The sequence below is a fragment of the Heterocephalus glaber genome, unplaced genomic scaffold (assembly GCF_053883595.1).
Source record: "Heterocephalus glaber isolate CG9 unplaced genomic scaffold, H.glaber_assembly_v1.0 deba00000071, whole genome shotgun sequence".
Classification (NCBI taxonomy): Eukaryota; Metazoa; Chordata; class Mammalia; order Rodentia; family Bathyergidae; genus Heterocephalus; species Heterocephalus glaber.
This window is the reverse complement of record NW_028258137.1, coordinates 3,461,874-3,480,354: the sequence shown is the minus strand read 5'-3', so window position 1 is coordinate 3,480,354 and position 18,481 is coordinate 3,461,874. Positions and strand designations below refer to the sequence as shown.

General features: G+C 44.8%; 1 protein-coding gene across 4 annotated transcripts in view; it reads right to left on the bottom strand.

The window, feature by feature from the left end:
* The window catches only part of Mbtps1 (membrane bound transcription factor peptidase, site 1), a 55,104-nt gene that overhangs the window by 20,221 nt on the left and 16,402 nt on the right, over window positions 1-18,481 (bottom strand). For all 4 annotated transcript variants that reach the window (XM_004842775.3, XM_021256644.2, XM_004842776.3 and 1 more), the window contains 7 exons: window positions 17,532-17,642; window positions 17,131-17,240; window positions 13,162-13,278; window positions 12,596-12,663; window positions 10,003-10,105; window positions 6,744-6,895; window positions 3,954-4,115 (listed from right to left, as the gene is read on the bottom strand). In XM_004842775.3, the coding sequence (XP_004842832.1) occupies window positions 3,954-4,115; window positions 6,744-6,895; window positions 10,003-10,105; window positions 12,596-12,663; window positions 13,162-13,278; window positions 17,131-17,240; window positions 17,532-17,642 (823 nt within the window). The remainder of the gene's footprint in view (window positions 1-3,953; window positions 4,116-6,743; window positions 6,896-10,002; window positions 10,106-12,595; window positions 12,664-13,161; window positions 13,279-17,130; window positions 17,241-17,531; window positions 17,643-18,481) is intronic.

Genomic DNA, 18,481 nt, shown 5'->3' with positions numbered 1-18,481 from the left:
CCAGCAGACCAGTGGCCAGGAAGTGAAAGCCCATGACAGACCCAAGTGTGCACATGAAAGTCAGAACATGACGAAGACGGCACTTCACATCACCGAGGCAAAGACGGACTTTTGAATACACACAGCTGTAATGAATCGGCAGCCACTTGCTAAAAGATAAATTGGACCCAGACCTCACACCACACATTAGAATAAACTTCAAACAGATCAGGGGATCTCAAAAAAGCAAACAAGTATTAGAAAAAAGATGGGAAAATTTCCTTTTAACCTCACTCAGTCCAGAGAAAGGCTAACGACTCAAAATAGAGGCACCAACAACAAATGACTAACATTAATTTATTTTAAAAAACAAAAGGAAAAACTACAAGGCAAAGAACCTCTTACGTAAGTTCAAAAAACCAAACCAAAACACCTGACAAACTGGGAGAAAGATTTACAATATGTATCACTGGCCATGGAGTACTATACACAAAGAACTCTTCAAAACAAAAGGACCAAACATTTCATAGAAAAATAAGAAAAAGAAACTACAGTTTACAAGAAAGAAAAATAGTCCACTCACTCAAACTAGAGAACTCTAAATTAAAACAGTACAAAGACACCATTTCTCATCCACTAAACTGGAGTAAAAGTAACAAATACAACACAATCTCCGACACTGCTGGTGGAATGAGACGCTGCTACCAGCCTTCAGGGGGGATATGCAACATCTAACAAGCTGTCTCTGCGCAGAGCTATGACCCAGCGATGCCACCTCTAGGGCTTTACCCGGAAGAAACCCCTCCAAAAAAAGGCACACGGTCACTCATTGCAATAGCTTATGACTTCAAAATAGAGAACCAACCTCAATACTCATATACAGATAAAGGGTTGAATAAACAATGGTGCATTCACTCAATGTGGCTGTAAAACAGGAGGGAGTTCTCTATTTGCTGACAGAGTGATTTCCAGTACATTATTAAGTGAGAAGGCAAAGCGCAAAGGAATGTCTACAGTAATATCCTCCCGTGTATTTGCTCATTTAAAAAAACACAAACATTACAAGCAGTGTGGAAGCAAGGAAAGGGGTTGTGGGGTACAATGGGTCTGCCTTTGTGCACAATTCTAACTTGACAACCATGGGAACATCTCACACACTCAATGGCTGGATAAAATTTGCCAGGAGGTGAGGAAATTCAGAAAGGAAAACAAATACTAAAATGAGCCCACCTATATTAAAAAATGAACAGCAAGAAGACTTAACCTAAGTAACTCTAGAAAACAGTATGCCTTTAGTCTATAATGGCAAGGATTAAAGCACCATTCTTAAATACTGTACTTGTTAGTAAATCTGTTCTTCACAAGGGTACAGGTTAGCAATTCTAAAACAACGTGGTAGGTACACACTGGGACGGTGCAAATCAGCACACGCACCGTGGCTGGTGAGAGCCAGGCTTCTCCCTGTTGGAGAAAGGAGCACCAAACAGGAGTGGGAGGCTAGAATGAGTATGACGGTGTGGGCTGGAAAGTGTGACTGTGTTTCTAGTTAACTACATATAGAGGGAGATACAGAAATAGGTACAGACGGTGCGTGCGTGCGCATGTGAGTACATGCATCAGCTAAAAGCACACCTGGTGCCCACATCTTGGTTTCTAAATATTATATCATTCTCAGTTAAAGGGAAGAACTGAACCCAAAGCTGGAGTGTGGAAATACATGGTGAAATGTCCTATGCTGCCCAGGAGAGAAAATGCTCAGAAAAAGACGGAGACACACGCTAAAAAGATACAGAAGCCAATTGGAAGGAGCTCCCACCAGCCATTGCTGGGACAATTTGAGCAACAAATGAAACAATGAGGCCAACAGATTATGATTCATAGAATAAAATAAATATCCACACCAATATAAATAACTGAATTAAGTAAGTAGTAGAGAAAGTACTTCTTCCTTCCAGCACAATTCCAATTATCAATTAAATGAATGCAGAATAAAGGAAACAAAAACCAGCACATGTAAAACTCCTCAGTAGTAACCACAGCAAGCAAAGGCCATCAGTGGATGCTAAAATCAGGAGTGCAAGTTGTTGAGAAACAAGATCATCTCAAAGTGTGTCCTGAAGAGCACACAACAGTCACCAGCAAGAACAGACGCTGCCCAGGGGAGGAGTGCAGCAGCTGTGCCCATTGGCCGCCGCTGCAGGACACAGCTGGGGACAATGCAGCCCTGCCCTATGATCCTGCCCCATGGGTGACAAGGCTGTGCTTCCCCTGGCTGCTCCAGCCAGTGAACGAGCACAGAGTGGGGCGACACCGCACTCCTCCACTGGGCAGCTTCAGTTCCAGGATTTCTCAGCAGCCAAAACTATTCCCGGTCTGTGGCTCTTCCCCACCAACCCTTCTTCCCTCTGCCCCTCACAGGCAGCAGAGCTGTTCCACAGTCCCAAACTCCCCCTGCCTCACCTTCCCCCTGGCCCTTACAGGGCCCCCCAACACACACCAGTGCCTCTCTCGGCCACTGCAGCCTACCTTCGCACCTGCTCCAGGACCGACACATCATCTTCATTAACACTGACAATTAATAGGACTAGCACAAGACAAAGAAAAATGAGGCCCTGCCCTGATGGAGGAGATAAAGGAGACAGGACAACTGAGTGGAGCGTGGGGTCCCAGGGCAGAAACAGGGCCTGCATGGGCCAGTGGGTAAGCCAGCCAGTGGCTGTCTCCAGCGCGACTCGGTCTGTCTCCAGGCCACGAGGCTGCCAGTGTGGTGATGGAAGAAGCCAACACCAGGGAAAGCTAGACGAAAGATTTATGGGTTCCCTGGGTTCTCGTGTACTACTTGTGGAGTTCTGTTGTAAAGCTAAAATCATTTTAAAATAAAAGGTGAAAAAAATGTTCTTGGTGAAAAAGAACCTTATTTGAAAACATCAGATAAACTCAACATCAAGAGTCTACACATTAAGTGACTGGCACTCTCCATCAGAGTCAAGGTCAGGAATGACAACAACAGATGAACCAACTGGGCATGGTGGTGCAAGCCTGTAGTCCCAGCACTGCGGGAGGCTGGGGCAGGAGGACTGCAAATTCGAGGTCAGCCTGAGCAACTCGGTGACTTAGTGACTTGGAGACTTAGCTTATCTCAAAACAAAAATTTAAAAGAGGAGTGGCATATATCTCATTACAAAGGCTCTGGATTCAATCCCTAGTATTAGAGAAAAAAAAGGATAAAGTGCCAGCCACAGGAGACCAAGATGACAGCATTCAACTCCGAGCCTGGACCCTGAACCAGACAAGGAACACGAGGGGTGTGGCACTTAGAGTGGAAGTTCAACTTGATTGGCTTTGGGGTCCGCAGGGGATTGGTGGAGCACACTTCCAGGTGTGTCCAGCGGGTCAGAGATGTGCCCTTGGAGTCTGTCTGGCCCCAGGCCCTTCCACGCTGGCACTCTCCCCGGCTTGCTCCCAGGCACCATGAACGAAGCAGTTCTCCTCCATCACACCCTTTCTCCATCATGTCTCTTTTCTAGAGCCAGTGGGTCGTGGACTGAAACCAGGAGCAAATTAAACCTCTCCTCCTTTAAATTGTGGGTGCTGGGCATTGTGTCTCAGTGACAACAGGGAAAAATTGAGGTGCAAGTGGCTGCAGATCCCTGCAGGACTGTACTGTACCAATGGTGATGAATCACTTTTAACAGCTGTACTATGATCCACTGAGGCTGGCATTTGGGGAAGCCAGGGAAATGGTAACTAAAAACTACTTTTACAAAATGTCTGTAAACCTAGGATTATCTTAAAAGTTTAAAAAGTTGAACAAACTATGAATTTCTCAGAAAAGTAACAGGACTCTGGCTATCCAGTGCCCAGGCAGCAGCAGCAGCTGAGTGCTCAGTGGAGCTATGTGAGGCAGGGTCCTGGGTGCAGAGGGGACCAGCACCTAGGGAGGAGAAAGGCTGCTGTGAAAGCCTCGCACCAACCTGGCCTGGGGCTTGTAGCTGCTGAGGATCTGGTAGGCTCTGAGCAGATCCAGCTTGCCATGACCTTGCTCAAACATGTTGACACCAGGCAGCCTCCGGGCGGATGCAATCAGGGCCTGCTTCATGCTAGCAGGGTTCACCAGCTCACGCTTCTGGACTGTGCTGGGGGAAAAATCAAGCATTTGTTGTTTTTTTTTAGTAAAAGAGTGAAAATCAGTTTCCAACCTTGCTTTATAACTAACTAGCATTCCCTGGTGGTGCTCCATGAGACAAGGACATGGCTCACAGCTACACTTCTCAGTACTGAGCCCACATTCCTTTTCTCAGCAGTGAGTGACTTATGGGCTATGTCTATGCTAAATTTAGGAGTAACACAAATTTCCCTGATTATCTGACTAAATCGACCACGCAGGTTGCAGGATGCAAGAACATCAAAGAGGTACTGACTTCCAAGGGCGGGGATAGCTGCTAGGCAAGGGCGAAGACAATCTCGCCAGAGAGAAGGGCTGACATGGGAGAGGGCCGCCGTTTCCAGATCTGAAGGCCCATATGGGGTGAACCACTCCAGCACAGGCTCACAACATGCAGACTTCAGGCCACTTGCAGCACTCCACTAAGATGCACCTGAGCAAACTAACACAGCTCTACCGGGCCAGGAACCTGGCTAACTCTAGCACTAAAACATTCATTTTTGTGCATTTTATGCAAGTAAATTTTATTTCCTAAATTGAGGGAAAAAAATTCAGAAGGCAAAAAGGGAAAACTTATTTGCCCAAGTTCATAAATATTTTTATATGATGGTGGTTGGTCTCTAGGTCTAGGCAGGCTTTTTAAATGGGAAGTCTGACAATAAGAGGAAATACTATAGGATTGTTAATAATGGAATAAAAGAATTATTAGAAGCTATAGGTCAACAATCCTCCTTCCTCTTCCTGTCTATAAAGCCAAACTAAAGGTTACGCTCCACTTCCCTGTTGCTTGGCATCTATCACAAGCTACTGACAAGCCACAAAGCATTTCTGAACATCACAAAAGCATTTCATCTGCTGCAGGATATGGGGAGAGTGAAAGGTCTCCCTGATGCTCAAAATATGCATAGTGAGAGCTGCGCTGAGGATGAAAACACAGGCTCTTCACCCCCTGCTACTTTCACAGCAGAGATGGCTGATGGGCTCAGTGGTGAAGCCAGAACCCTTGCTCCCTGCTACATCACGGCGAGTGGGAGAAATCGACCAGTGTTTTCCACTTCCAGATTCAACAGGCCTGGAAAAAGGAGCCTTAGCTGAATCCTCACCATCAGGTAAATCCAAGAGTATTGATTCCTTCTTTCTTTGCTTCATTTTATGTCACATTAGGGAGAGAGAGTTTCTAGCAGGCACAAGGTTGAGTCTCCAGAGATACTCTGGCCAATGTCAACCTTTTTAAGAATTTTGGCTCTGGCCTGTAAGAGCAGGATAGAGCAAGAGGCAGACAGCTACCTCCATCAAAGATTACTAATAATCTCTGGCATTAGAAGCTAAAGATCAACATGTAATTCACTTTTTATAGAGAATTTTAAGTATAAAAACATTTAATATCACTTGTGTTTTAATTTAATTCCTTAATTGGCATAAATTATAAATTTCAAATATGCAGAGTTTTGTGTTATCACAACACAGTACCTCAGCTAGACAGAAAAAAGAAAGATTAATTTTGGGGGACATACTGTGACAAAATGAATGCTTGTTCCAAGGGGATCGAATTCGGGTCCTTGCGCTTGCGCAGCAGGCGGCGAAACCACTGAGCTAAATCTCGGGCCCAAAGATCCTTTTGATAACTCTGAGAATAAGGAAACAAGGCCTACCTGACTTAAAAGTCAGCACATGAGCTTTAAAGCTGGTCTATGTTTGAGGACTTTTTTCTAGTTCTCTTATCTGCAAAAGTAAGGGCCAGTGACTAAGCTTTATTCCAATTTATATGAGATTTAATGAGTACAAATGGCCCAGAGAAACTTGTCTCCCATGAGGAGGCCCTGACTGCCTCCCTTAGCTAAGGGTATGGAGGAGAGTCTCTGCCACAAAAACAAGAGTGGGTAAATATGCAAGAAGACAGGAATGTTAAATTGCCTCACTGGTGAAATCTTTTACTACCTACACATACCCCATAACATCATGTGGTACATCTTAAACAAACACGATAAAATTTAACAAAAGGTACATCCTCAAGGGCATGGTGGGGAAACAGCTTACTCTATGCTCCCTGCCTGATCTATACACAGTTCCAGCATATAAATGTATGTATTTTTATTTTGGGTTTTGTGTTTTTTTTGGTACCGGGGATCGAACTCAGGTCCTTGCGCTTGCACAGCAGGCAGTGAAACCACTGAGCTAAATCCCTGGCCCAAGTGTTTTTTTTTTTGGAGACAAGGTCTCACTATGTAGCTCAGGCTGGCTTTCAATTCACTATGTAGCCCAGGCTGGCCTCAAACTCGCAGCAATCCTCTCGCCTCAACCTCCCAAGTGCTGGGATTACAGGCATGCACCACCACGCCTAGCATGTAATGTATTTAAAAATGCAGCCCACAACAGGAGTAATAGCGATTTGCCCTGCACACGCCTTACAGCTCACTCTAGGCTTACAAAGTATGCTGGGCACACATCACTGAAGCACCACAGGAGGGAGCCCTACCCCTCTTGGAAAGATGAAGGAGCAGAGACGGTGCGGGCCTCGAGCCCCACAACCACCAGGTCAGATGCACCATGTCCCCTTTCCTGAGGCTAGAGCGGCCCATCTCAGCTGTGCAAAACTCACCTCACCAACAAGGTGACGGCCCCTGCGACCACCGGAGAGGCGACACTGGTCCCTGAGAGGGCTCGGCAACCCCCTTTCACACCGGAACCCCGCACTCCAGCACCATAGGTGACAACATCAGGTTTCACACGACCGTAGCCTCCTGGTAGCTCCTACGAATAAGAGTAACTCAGGTTCCCCATCACATGTGCGGGTACATGGCCACATGGGGTCATGAGGGAATAAAAGCAGAAGAGAAACATGGGGACTTCAACACAGTGTCACTTGGGGAAGGTATGGGTTTGGGTCTGAAACTCAGTGCATATCAAAAGTAAGCTTAGGAGGGCCGGGGATTTAGCTCAGTGGTTCTGCTGCCTGCTTCGAAAGCACAAGGACCTGAGTTCGATCTCCGGTACCAAAAAACAAAAATAATGCTTAGGGGGCCGGGGATTTAGCTCAGTGGTTGCAACACCTGCCTCACAAGTGCAAGGACCTGAGTTTGATTCCCAGTACTCAAAAAAAAAAAAAGTTTAGGTGATAATGTAGAAAATAGATTTATTTTTAGAATGTTTTATACAACCAGTACAACAGCAAGGTTATAAAGCAATCAAAAGTAAATATTTCACTTTTGCTAACATGTAAGACCAGAAACTAGCCATAGATTTATTACTAAGACTAGAAACTGGAAACTGCTTTTATCCCTAGATAAATCAAAACTTAGAAATATATTGGAAGAATCAGAAAATTAAAATTAAAAATTAGGAAAAAATATTTCTTTATAAGGAAAAAAGTACATGGTTATAACTGGATGTTTCATAGGGGTAAGAAACTGTTTTGAATGATCAAGAAGGTCCATGTAAGATTTTTTTTTTAATGTAGGAAAATTTTTATTTGATAAATATAAGTTCATAAACTTTAAAAAAAATACTGAGTACTATACAATAAGTATACTACAGTTACTGACAATGCAGAGAATTTTTAAAGGATTACATTAGACAGCCACAGTATCTGAGGTCCAAAATTTTAACTAAGTATTGCTACATATTTCCAGCTACTCATTTTTCATAAAAATCTAACAATCGCCATTATTACAAACATATCATTAGTTATGATTTTTTGTAGAAGTATCATTCAAGTTATTATATATATCAAACAGCATTTTAATAGTTTTATTTTTATGAAAACAGATGACTCATTTTAAGATACAAATAAAAATGTCTACTCTTAAGCTCCCTGAAAACTGGGGCAAAATGAGAAGTACAATAGGATATTATGTTGTGTTGAGGAAAAGTATATTGACTGAATGAGAAAACCTTCCCTGGCAATCAATCACCAATAAACAGGAACCACTTAAGACATGTGACCAAAAACTAAGCTAAATGCTAAAAAAAATTGTTTTTACATTTACGACAGTAAAAGACACACTGTCATGAATCCCCCTCACACTGAACACCCTCATCCCATCATTCTTGCCACTTTCTGAAGTTCTGGAAGTTCCCTTTCGTGTCTCTAGTTGTGCTGCCATAGCTACCCTCAATGTCCTGAATCAATTCAAAATGTTTACCTTTCGTGGTCATTTTGGGGAAGAACTAGAAGTTGCTCAGTGTCCAATCCGGTGAATAAGGTGGTTAAGGATGCACCATATTGTTTCAGAGGCCTGCCTTTCCACTGGATGGCACTCAGCAGTACATTCACCCAATTATTTTTTATCATATCTCTTATAGGCACAAAAGAGGATTTTCAGAAAGTGCCAAGAATGATGAGATAAGTGTGTTTCAGAGAAGGAATATTTTGAGGGAGATTAATAGCAATGTAGCTTTTACTGCAATACATTCTTTTTTTTTTTTTTTTCCTGGTACCAGGGATTGAACTCAGGTCCTTGCGCTTGTGCAGCAGGCGGCGAAACCACTGAGCTAAATTCCCAGCCCTGCAATACATTCTTTAGCTAAACATTCACTGTATTCTGATCACTTCTTGTATATGGGGCCCTGAGTGAAGGTACCATTAGCCACACCTCTGCATAAATTCAGAAACATTTCTCAAAATGCTCTTGTGAAGGCCAAGGGCATGACATCACATCTGCAGTGCAGGGTGAGCTGCAAACCCACGGTGGCAGATGTCCCTAGGGTCCAATGGCACAGAGGATGGGCTGAGGAGCACAAAAGAGAGGACACAGAGCAGGGGACCTGCCTATCAGAGTGAGGTTGGCCAGTCTGTGGCATCAAGCAGAGGATCAATTCCACAAGGAGGCGTGCAGTCTGGTGGGGTGTAGGTGTATGTGTGTGTGTGTGCGCGCGCGCACCTGCGTGCATGCCTGGGAGCCAGCACTGTCTTGAACTAAGACTCATAGTGAAGACTATGGCATGGAGTGTGACAGGTGTGGACCCAGCCCAGACATTCCCAGGAAGCTGTGAGTCATTCTGGGGCCTTACCCAAGGCCTGAGCTCAGTACATGTCAAGTCAGAACAAGGAACAACTCCAAAACAACTCCACCTCTGCTACTGAAAAAAACCTACTGTACTCTGGCAATGTGTAAACTACAATTGAGTCCAAGTGACTTAAGAGATAACAGCAGCAAGATTCTAGAGCATGCAATTGTACCCAGCTCCCTGTAGCCAGGGGGAAAAGACCTGGAGTGTTGCTTTGAGGAGGCACTTAATTTTTGTTTTTGGTACCAATCGAACTCGGGACCCTCTGCTTTTAAGGCAGGCGGTGGAACTACTGAGCTAAATCCCTGGCCCAGAGGTACCTAATTTTGAATCAAACTTTGTTTTGACGGGTAAAGGAGGTGAACTCGCTGCATAATCAAACCCCAAGCAGTTGAATTCTTAACTTGTTGGAGTTATTTTAATATGTACAACTAAATACAATTATTTCTGTGTTAGCAGAATTGCTATTAAGCTGTTCTGAGGAAGTAGGCTTCTACTTCCTACGGGGAGAAAACAATCTCACCTTACATTGAGGGAACTGTTCATCTTCCTATTACTAGTTAGGACAAGTGAGCATGAGTCCAGTTCACCTAAAAAGTGATGACTTGGAAATAAATTAAAAAGAAGCGGAACTGGAAGACACTGCTCAGAAGTGACCCATGCCCTGTGAGGTGGCTCTGGACTTGCCGGACTCGCCAGTCTAGACCTCATGACAGGCACAACCCACAGCCCTAGTTCCCGACCTGTGCAGCTCAGGGTCTGCGTCACAAGCCGCTTCTCTCCCTGTGCACTGACAAATACTGAAGTGTTAGACCGATGGCTCCAGACCCACGTTAAACAGAAAGCCATACCCAGGTGGTCATTCCCCTGGAGGAAAAGCGGGCGATGTTATCTTCAAAGTCAATGCCACCCACTCCAATCACATCCATCTGATCAGCGGGGTTATTCAGAGTGCTAAATTGAGACACACACAAAAAAGGGGAGGGGAGAAATAGTTTAAAGTGAATAATTCAAATAAGAGTGAATACTCTGAGAAAAATGTAAGGCTTTACTAAAGGTCCTTCCCTGACAAGACTTGTTTGGCTTTAACAGGCTGCTGCTCCTCACAGGTGCCTATCAAGTGCCAATCAAGTGCCATGTTTCCCGCCACCTCTGCGCTGTTGTCAACTTCCGTCTTCTCATCAGGAACAGAACAGCCCTGCTTTCTCCCCTCCTCGTCACCGTACTGCTGGGCACTGCGCCCAGCTCCAGACACATTCTCCCTCACTCCTCTCAGCTCCCTGATTTCTCTGTCCCTGAACTTCCAGGAGTTCACACTTCACAATGCACCACCTAGTTACACATTCTCATGTCACTTTTCAATCATTCCAAGTGCATTCTTCTTGCCTCAACTATATTAGATGGAATCTGGTAAGACATCATAGGCACACTTTTGGAGACCCACAGCCCAAAGTCAAAGCTTTCAATGGAGCTCTTACAGCATATCCAACTTCCTCAGAAGCACATGGGAACAGCTGCTATTACTCTGCAACCCTGAGCACCTTAGAGAAAAGACAGACCAGAAAACCATGCCATTCTCCCTACACAAGTGCACTAGATCTGCAAAGAAGCTAGAGTGAAATGAATTACGACAAAAACATTTCAAGTCACGAAGAAACTGATTTGAACATATGAACTAATCAGTTATGAGTCTGCCTTCCTTGTTTGTGTGGTTTTTGTTTGAGACAGGGTCTCGCTACGTAGTTCATGCTGGCCTTGAACTCATTTTGTAAACCAGGCTGGCCTCGAACTCTCAGCAATCCCCCTACCTTAGCCTCCTGAGGCTGGGATTACAGGAGCACACCACCATGCCTGGCACAACACTGTATTTCTAAACTTTTTGTATTACAGCTCCGCTATTGAGAAAAACATACTCTGACGATTTGTAAACTATGACCCAGTCCAAGTGGCTTAAGGGATAATAGCAACAAGATTCTAGAGCATGGAATTGTACTCACCAACTTCAACTATACCGAGTCAACACCTGTTCTGCCTTCTGAGCTTGCTGACCACCAACATGTTACCAGGTGGCCATCCAGAGGAACCAGAATGGTTTTCCATCACCTGATGCAAAAAGTGCACAAATTTCCATCCAAGAAAGGAACAAAGATGAGTACAGGAGTCACGGAGAACCACCTACTGAAGTCAGCAGGAGATCACCACTTCCCACCCTCTCTCTCCTGTCAACCCCTGTAATGCTTAGCACCAAGAGTGCTGGGAAATAAAGATACTGCTGCTAGTACTGAAAAGGGGGCAGCTGCAGCCCCGAGGCTCAGTAACTAGTGTTTTTCATGGAAGAGCTACAGTGAAGGTACATCTATGCTGCTTATTTCTACCAACCACAACACTCATTGGGGAGGCCACAGCACATCCAGAATCCAGGCCTCTCCCACGAACTAGACCGGAAGCACATGACTGTTGACATCCTTATTTTCTGACTCTATGAGCATCACCTTCACACAGCTGAGCCTCATGCTGTCTGAATGCTCTGAGCCTTCAGACAGCCTGCTCTCCCTCAGCAGCACTCCCAGGATGTCTCAGCCAGAAGCACACACAGAAGGACAGTGCAGACACTCATCTCTCCTCCACTCTGCCATGGCACGTGAGCTCACACCCTCTGTCACTGTCTCTCTTTCCTGAGTTGCCTGAGACACTTTGTTACAATACTGACCTGTATCCACTCTCTCTACTCAATACTGGACAATGACCAACATCCTCCTCTGAAAGCATTATGGCAAAAGAAATACTTAAGCATACCTTCTATGCAGCATCAAAATCAGAGCGGCAAGCAGCCAGAGACCTGAGATCTCAAACCAGACCAAAGCTTACAGGCTGTTTCAGTGGGGACATTTCCATCTCTCCTGCTGCTTCAACCCATGGCAACCAGCACAAAGACTGGTGACTTGTGACTACTCTTCTAACTGAAGGCACCGTCTGTGTCCCCACCAAGCCCCAGCACCCTCTGCTTCCTCACCATGGATTCACTGTGCACTTGATCTTTCCTGGAAAGACGGACACCTTCTCTTTTTCCCTCTTTCCTCCCTCCCTCCCTCGGCATTCTGTACACAGTGGGTCTCAACAGATACTCAAAGTCCCTTTCTAACAGATTCACTTTCCTGACTGAATTTTAAGGGGAAAAAAAAAGCAATCAGAAAAAAATTTTAAGATTCTTAGCTGCTGTTTATAGCAATGTTTAGAAAAAAATTAGCAGGTTGACCTTGAGCTGACTGCTGAAGCCAGCAGTGACTACTCGGGAGCTCATTACACATTCTATTTTTTAAACGTTGGAAACTTTCATAATACAAAGTTTCAGACAGATATAAACAAGTACACATGGCTAGATATACAAACAGATTGATAACAGTTTCCATTTTTTCAGGGGTCATCTCTGTTGGGGCTGCTTACCCATAAAGAGGCCCGTCGTTGCCAATAGCAGAGACCATGATTACGTTGTTAGCTGTTAATTCCCACACCTACAAAATTAGCAAGCGTTTACTGAATAAAAATATACGATTTTAATCAATATGTAATTATTCCTCAAACCCCACAACTTCTACAAATAGTCCCCAAAAAGTAGGGAAGCTTCCTCAAATGCAGCACTGGTCACTACAGAGGACCCTCTGGTGAGCAGGATGGTTAAAGGAGAACAACACCCAGAAGGCAGAGTGGTGCAATACCCAGGGTAGACCCCAGCTCCCAGACATTCTCAGGAAAACAAGTTGCAGGTTTAGGTAAGAAGCAATCAACAAGGTGCCAGGTGCCTCTTACAAAAACCTACTTCCAAGGTCCCTCGTCTCCTGGGTTTATGACATACAAGTCACTAAAGTTCAAGTCATTAACAGTCTGTTCTCACACAGCTGTCACCACCTGGGTGAAAAGCCACCAGCACACTAGAACTGATGCAAAGCTGAGGTGCAAAAGAGCAGGAGCTGCACCCAAATACAACATCCTTGTGTGGTGACTAGACCAACCTTGTCAACAAAGGGATGATCCATGAAGTCGGGACCTCCGATGCTGAGGTTTAGCACATCAATCTTTTTTAAGATGGCATAGTTGAAGGCGTCCAAAAACCAAGATGTGTAAGATACCTAGTTAAATTAAAACAACCCTCTTAGTGTTCCCGTAAAAGTCTCAAGATGTCACAATAGTTCTTGGTTTTTGTTTGTATCCAGTGCTGAGGATTAAATCCAGGGCCTCACTAAGCTACATCCTCCACCCAACAATTTTTATTTCTAAGAGTAGAACACAGACTTTCCAAAGCATGAAATATTTCTTTTAATCTTTTTTGAAATTAACAACAGAAATAAATCCCAAGTATGAATAATGCTCTAGAATATCCAATACTATACCCAGAAACCTGAAGTCCCTGAGGCTGGACCCAAGGAAGTGGGATTATGTGCTGCAGGTGTCCTCCCTCAGGTGTGATAGGCAGTTCTTACTCAGCGTGCCTTCTGGGATGACCTCACCTCTCATGGCCTCTTTTAGAAACGGATGTGCCCTAAGGCACTTCCCTAAGTCAAGCATTTCTAACCAGTTTAATATGTTTGTCCAATATTTGTTAAGCCTAAACAGAATGAAGGACAAAGGGCAGCAGTAATACTTAGAGTATTAGGTTTCTGATGTCCAGTTCCTCCTACTTTCCTTACATAAGTTAAATTACTTTGTGGATCATCATTTAGTTGTATTTTTTTAAATATAAGATTAATTTACAGTGGAAAGAGAAGTAGCCTAATGATTAAGAATTATTTTTAAAAGGCTTTGAAAAGTGAAGGTACAGACTTATATTTTTGCTTATACAGTGGTACCTCGGTTCATGAACTTAATTCTCTCCACGATTCTGGTCCTAAACCGAGTGGGTTCTTGTCCAATTCAGTTTGCGACCAGAATCATGGAAAGAATTAAGTTGTGAACCAAGAGACCACTGTATATGTAAAAGAAATCCTAAGAGAAGACAAAAAATTAAAAACATGTCTGGTTAAGTTTTTTGTTGCTGAGACAAACTACCCAACACCCACAAGTTAAGGAAGGAGAGGTTTACTTAGCTCACAATTTGTAGAAGTTTCAGTCCATAATCGAAGAGGAAAAACAGTTCATGGCAGGCAGAAGGTGGCAAAGCAAGCAAGAAGCAAGACAAGCCTCTTTCTGTCCCTTATACTGTATCTAGACTACCAGATTAGGGTGGTGCCAAACCAATCAGTGGACTGATTTAGTAATCACACACCCTTAATCCCTAGCATTGCACCATGAATCAATCACACATTTTAGATTCAGCCACCTCTGAAAAAGCCCCACCTATGACTACATGAGGATTTGGGGGGACATCTAGACACAAGTCTTTGTATTTTTTTTTTTTTTCTTCAGTAGCGGGGATTGAACTCTGGTCCTTGCGCTTGCAAGGCAGGCAGCAGAACCACTGAGCTAAATACCCAGCCCTAGACACGAGTCTTAACATTCCACCCTGGCCTCTCAAAGACTCATGCACATCCCTTTATGCAAAGGGCATTTAGTCCATCTCCAAGAGTTGCCCAAGTCCTAACAGTTTCAGCACTGCTGGAAAGTCCAAGTCCAAAGTCTCCACTGAGATTGAAGGCAAACTCTTAGCTGCGAGCCCCTGTACACATGAAAAGGAAGTTAGACACTGCCAACATTCAATGGCACCAGGTAGACATTTCCATTCCAAAAGGTACAAATAGGGGGATATAAAGGAATGGGACCAAAGCAAGTCCAAAATCTAGTAGGGCAAACATTAAGTCCTGTAGTTCCATGTCCAGGATCCACGTCAATCTGTGGCAAGATGTGAACTCCAAAGGGCTTGGGTGGCTCTGCCCCTACAGCACTTCTGGTGGGTATAGCTCCTGTCACAGCTTCTCTCTTGGGCCGGCTCTGCTCCCTCCTTGAAGTTTTCCTCAGACGATCCACATTCCTGGCTTTTCCAAACTTCTGGGATCTCCACTATACCTTTGGCTTCACACTCACAGCTTCACACACTGCCCTCCCAGAGGCACACTGCTTGTCCCCCCACCCCTTCATCTGAAGCCTGGGTGGAAGCCTTCCTGACTCCATAACTGTTGGATTCTGCATGCACCTAAAACCAGCACCATGTGGATGATGCCAAGGTCTGCTGTCAGCTGGAGCTGTAGCCAGGCTTTCTTCTCTCTTGGCTATAGGAGTCAAGTGACCGTGAAGCAAATCCCGAGAAATAACTTCCCTAGGCCATCTCCATTCTTCAATATGGTGCTGTGGAGCTCTCTTCTCCAAGCAGTCTTTCACCCTTGCAACCCTGAGGCTACAAAGGCTGGAGTCTGCTGGTTCTTGTGATGCCTTCAGACCATCTTTTCTGTTGTCTTCTTCTGAACACTTGGCTTTTTCTTTCTAGTCTTTTCAGCAACCAATTTCTCCTCTCTTCCATCTTTGCATGCCCCAACTTTACTGCAGCTTCCTTTCTGGCCAAACTCAAAACATTCTGAATCATTATGCTGGGCTCTTTGCTCTTGATTTTCAACATAAATCTGGCTAAAAGCTCCCAACAGAAGCCCTCCCACTGCCCTAACATTACACCATCTTGAAATTTCTTCTATTAGTCCACTGCCCTTAATCTCAGTCTCAGGCAAAGTCTCTGGACATGAGGAAAATGTAGACCACCTTTCTGTCAAGATACAACACACATCATCTGGAATCCAATGGCCAATGCAGTCATTCCCATCAGAAACTCCTGAGCCTGGTCTTTACCAGCATCATTTCTGTCAGCAGTCTGGTCTTCTGAGCTCTGATCAGAATCTCCCATCAAGTACAGCCTAAGGCATCCCAGCTCTACTTTTTTAGCCAGCATCTCTGAACCTTTCCTTATTCTTCCCTTTCCCACAAACCAGCTCCAAAGGCTCCTAAACCAAGTGGTCAGGTACAATTACAGCAAAGACCTCACTTCTGGTACCAAATTCTGTCTTAGTTACCTTTTTTGTTGCTGAGACAAAATACCCAATACCCACAAGAGAGGAAAGGTTTATTTAGCTCAAAGTTTGTAGAGGTTTCAGTACATAATCAGCTGGCTTCAAGGCAGGGTGGCATAGCAGGTAGGTATCACAGAGGAGAATCAGTTCATGGTGGGGAGAAGGTAGCAAAGCAAGCAAGCAAGGGGCAAGACAAGCTTCTGTCCCTTATATTGCATCCAGGCTACCAAGATTAGGGCAGTGCCAAACCAATCAGTGGACTAATTTAGTAATCACTCACCCTTACTCCTAGCCGTGTACCATGAATCAATCACACACTTTAGTTCAGCCACCTCTGAAAAAGCCCCACCCCTGACTGCATTGAGGCTTTGGGAGGACATCTAGACATAAGCCATAACAGAATACTATCACATGAACTATGTGGGGAGCCAACTAAGAACCCACTGGATGAGACAAATGGTCTTCACTGTGCTGCCTTTTGATATTTTTGAGCTATGTATCGCCTACTCGAGAATTACATTTTAAAAATAAACAAATAGTAGTAAGTATCCTTGTCCTCTTCTACACAGATTCCAAATGAAAAGGGAAGAACACAGCTTATGAGTCTGATCCCAACATCATGCTGGAATACAGAGGCCAATAATACAGCTCAACCCTGCAGCGGATGGAATCTGGCCAGGGAGGTGACCCACACCCTGAATCATTCTGTCAAGCAGAGGCCTCTGGCAAGCCTGAAAGGAGGATGAAACAAGAAATAATCCCTGAACACAGTGACCTCAAAGTCGGGGTTCATAGTTGACTGGAAGGGGGTGGCAGAAGGGCCCTGCCACCCAAAGGCAGAATGACAATGGTGAGAGATGCAGCACATGTTAGGCCACAGGCAGCTCAGTCACAGATGTGGGCTGCTTTCAAATGGGTGTTTATGTTCTTCTGCTTTATTTTTTACATTTCAATACTGATTCCTTAAAGTTTCAGGGGCCTCAAAACACCTACCTGATTGTTGGTGAAGACCCTGAAAATATGAAGTTCTGCATCTGGAGCAAACCCTTGGCATTCCCTCATACTGGCAATCACACCTGCCACGAATGTGCCATGGCCCAGCCCTGTGCCCACAAGAAAGAAGAGGCCCGTGAGACAGGGCTGACAACACATGCTACAAAACACTAATTCCAAACCATTGATCTCACATGGGCTCACCCTGTGTGGCCTGGGTGGGGAGCCTCCACCTAGACCCAGCTGGCACCAGCATCACCGAGGGGCAGCCACCAAACTCTCCTCACCAGGCACTCCCCTCCCTCTCCAACCCTGCCTCCTCACATCCTGAGAGCTCCAGGAAAGCTGCCACAACAAAAACAGGGTGACAACAGAAAAACACTCTCTCAACTGAGACCCACCATCATCCAGGGTTCGCTCATTGGTCCAGTTGGTTCTCTCCTTCACATTCTTGAAGTGGGGATGCTTCTCGCTCAGCCCAGTATCAAAAACAGCAACTCTGACATTAGCACCTTATTAAAAAAAAAAAGCAGCAAAATCATGCTTAATAAATTCATCTTTCTGGATTCCTGTCTATGAAACACATAGGGCCGGGGATTTAGCTCAGTGGTTTCGCCGCCTGCTGTGCAGGCTCAAGGACCCGAGTTCGATCCCCGGTACCAAAAAAAAAAAAAAAAAGTATAAAACACATAGACTAGAATCCTGGGATCCACAGAAACTGCCAGAGCCTGAGGCCAAGAGGTCAGAGGTTCAGAGGATCCAAGGGCTGTGGGCTGAGCCAAGACTAAAAAAGGACTTGAGAAGGGGAAATGCTGCCTTTCAGTTGTGAATCAAGATTCGAGAACAAGCAACATCTCTCTGGAGCCCCTCAACTGTCACAACTGTCACAACACTCAGGAATGGAACCACTGCTCCTCATCCCATGTGGGCTCCTCAGACTCCAGGCTTGTGACCTTTTGAGTGGCTTCCCCTTCTGGTAACTTACTCTAGGTACCCACCCTCCCATACACCTCCTCAGAGGCCCTGCAAAGACTCACAGAGCACACAGCTAAGGAGCATGACATGGCAAACATGAGGGGAAACTGTCCCTGCTCCTGACAAAGACAGCCATTTACTCAGTGCTGCTCATTAATAACAACAAACTCTGCAGAAGGGCACTGTGAAGAATTAATCAGTGTCAGGAAAGTCACTCCAATATGCACTTGTCTGTAGTACATCTATTTCACAGACTGGCCAAAAGCACCTGCACTCATGTGATACGTGAATGGTCGGTCAGTTTAGAAAACATCTAAAAAAGCACCCAAGACACATGTATTACTTAACAGTTAACCAATGTAATGAAAGTAATGGG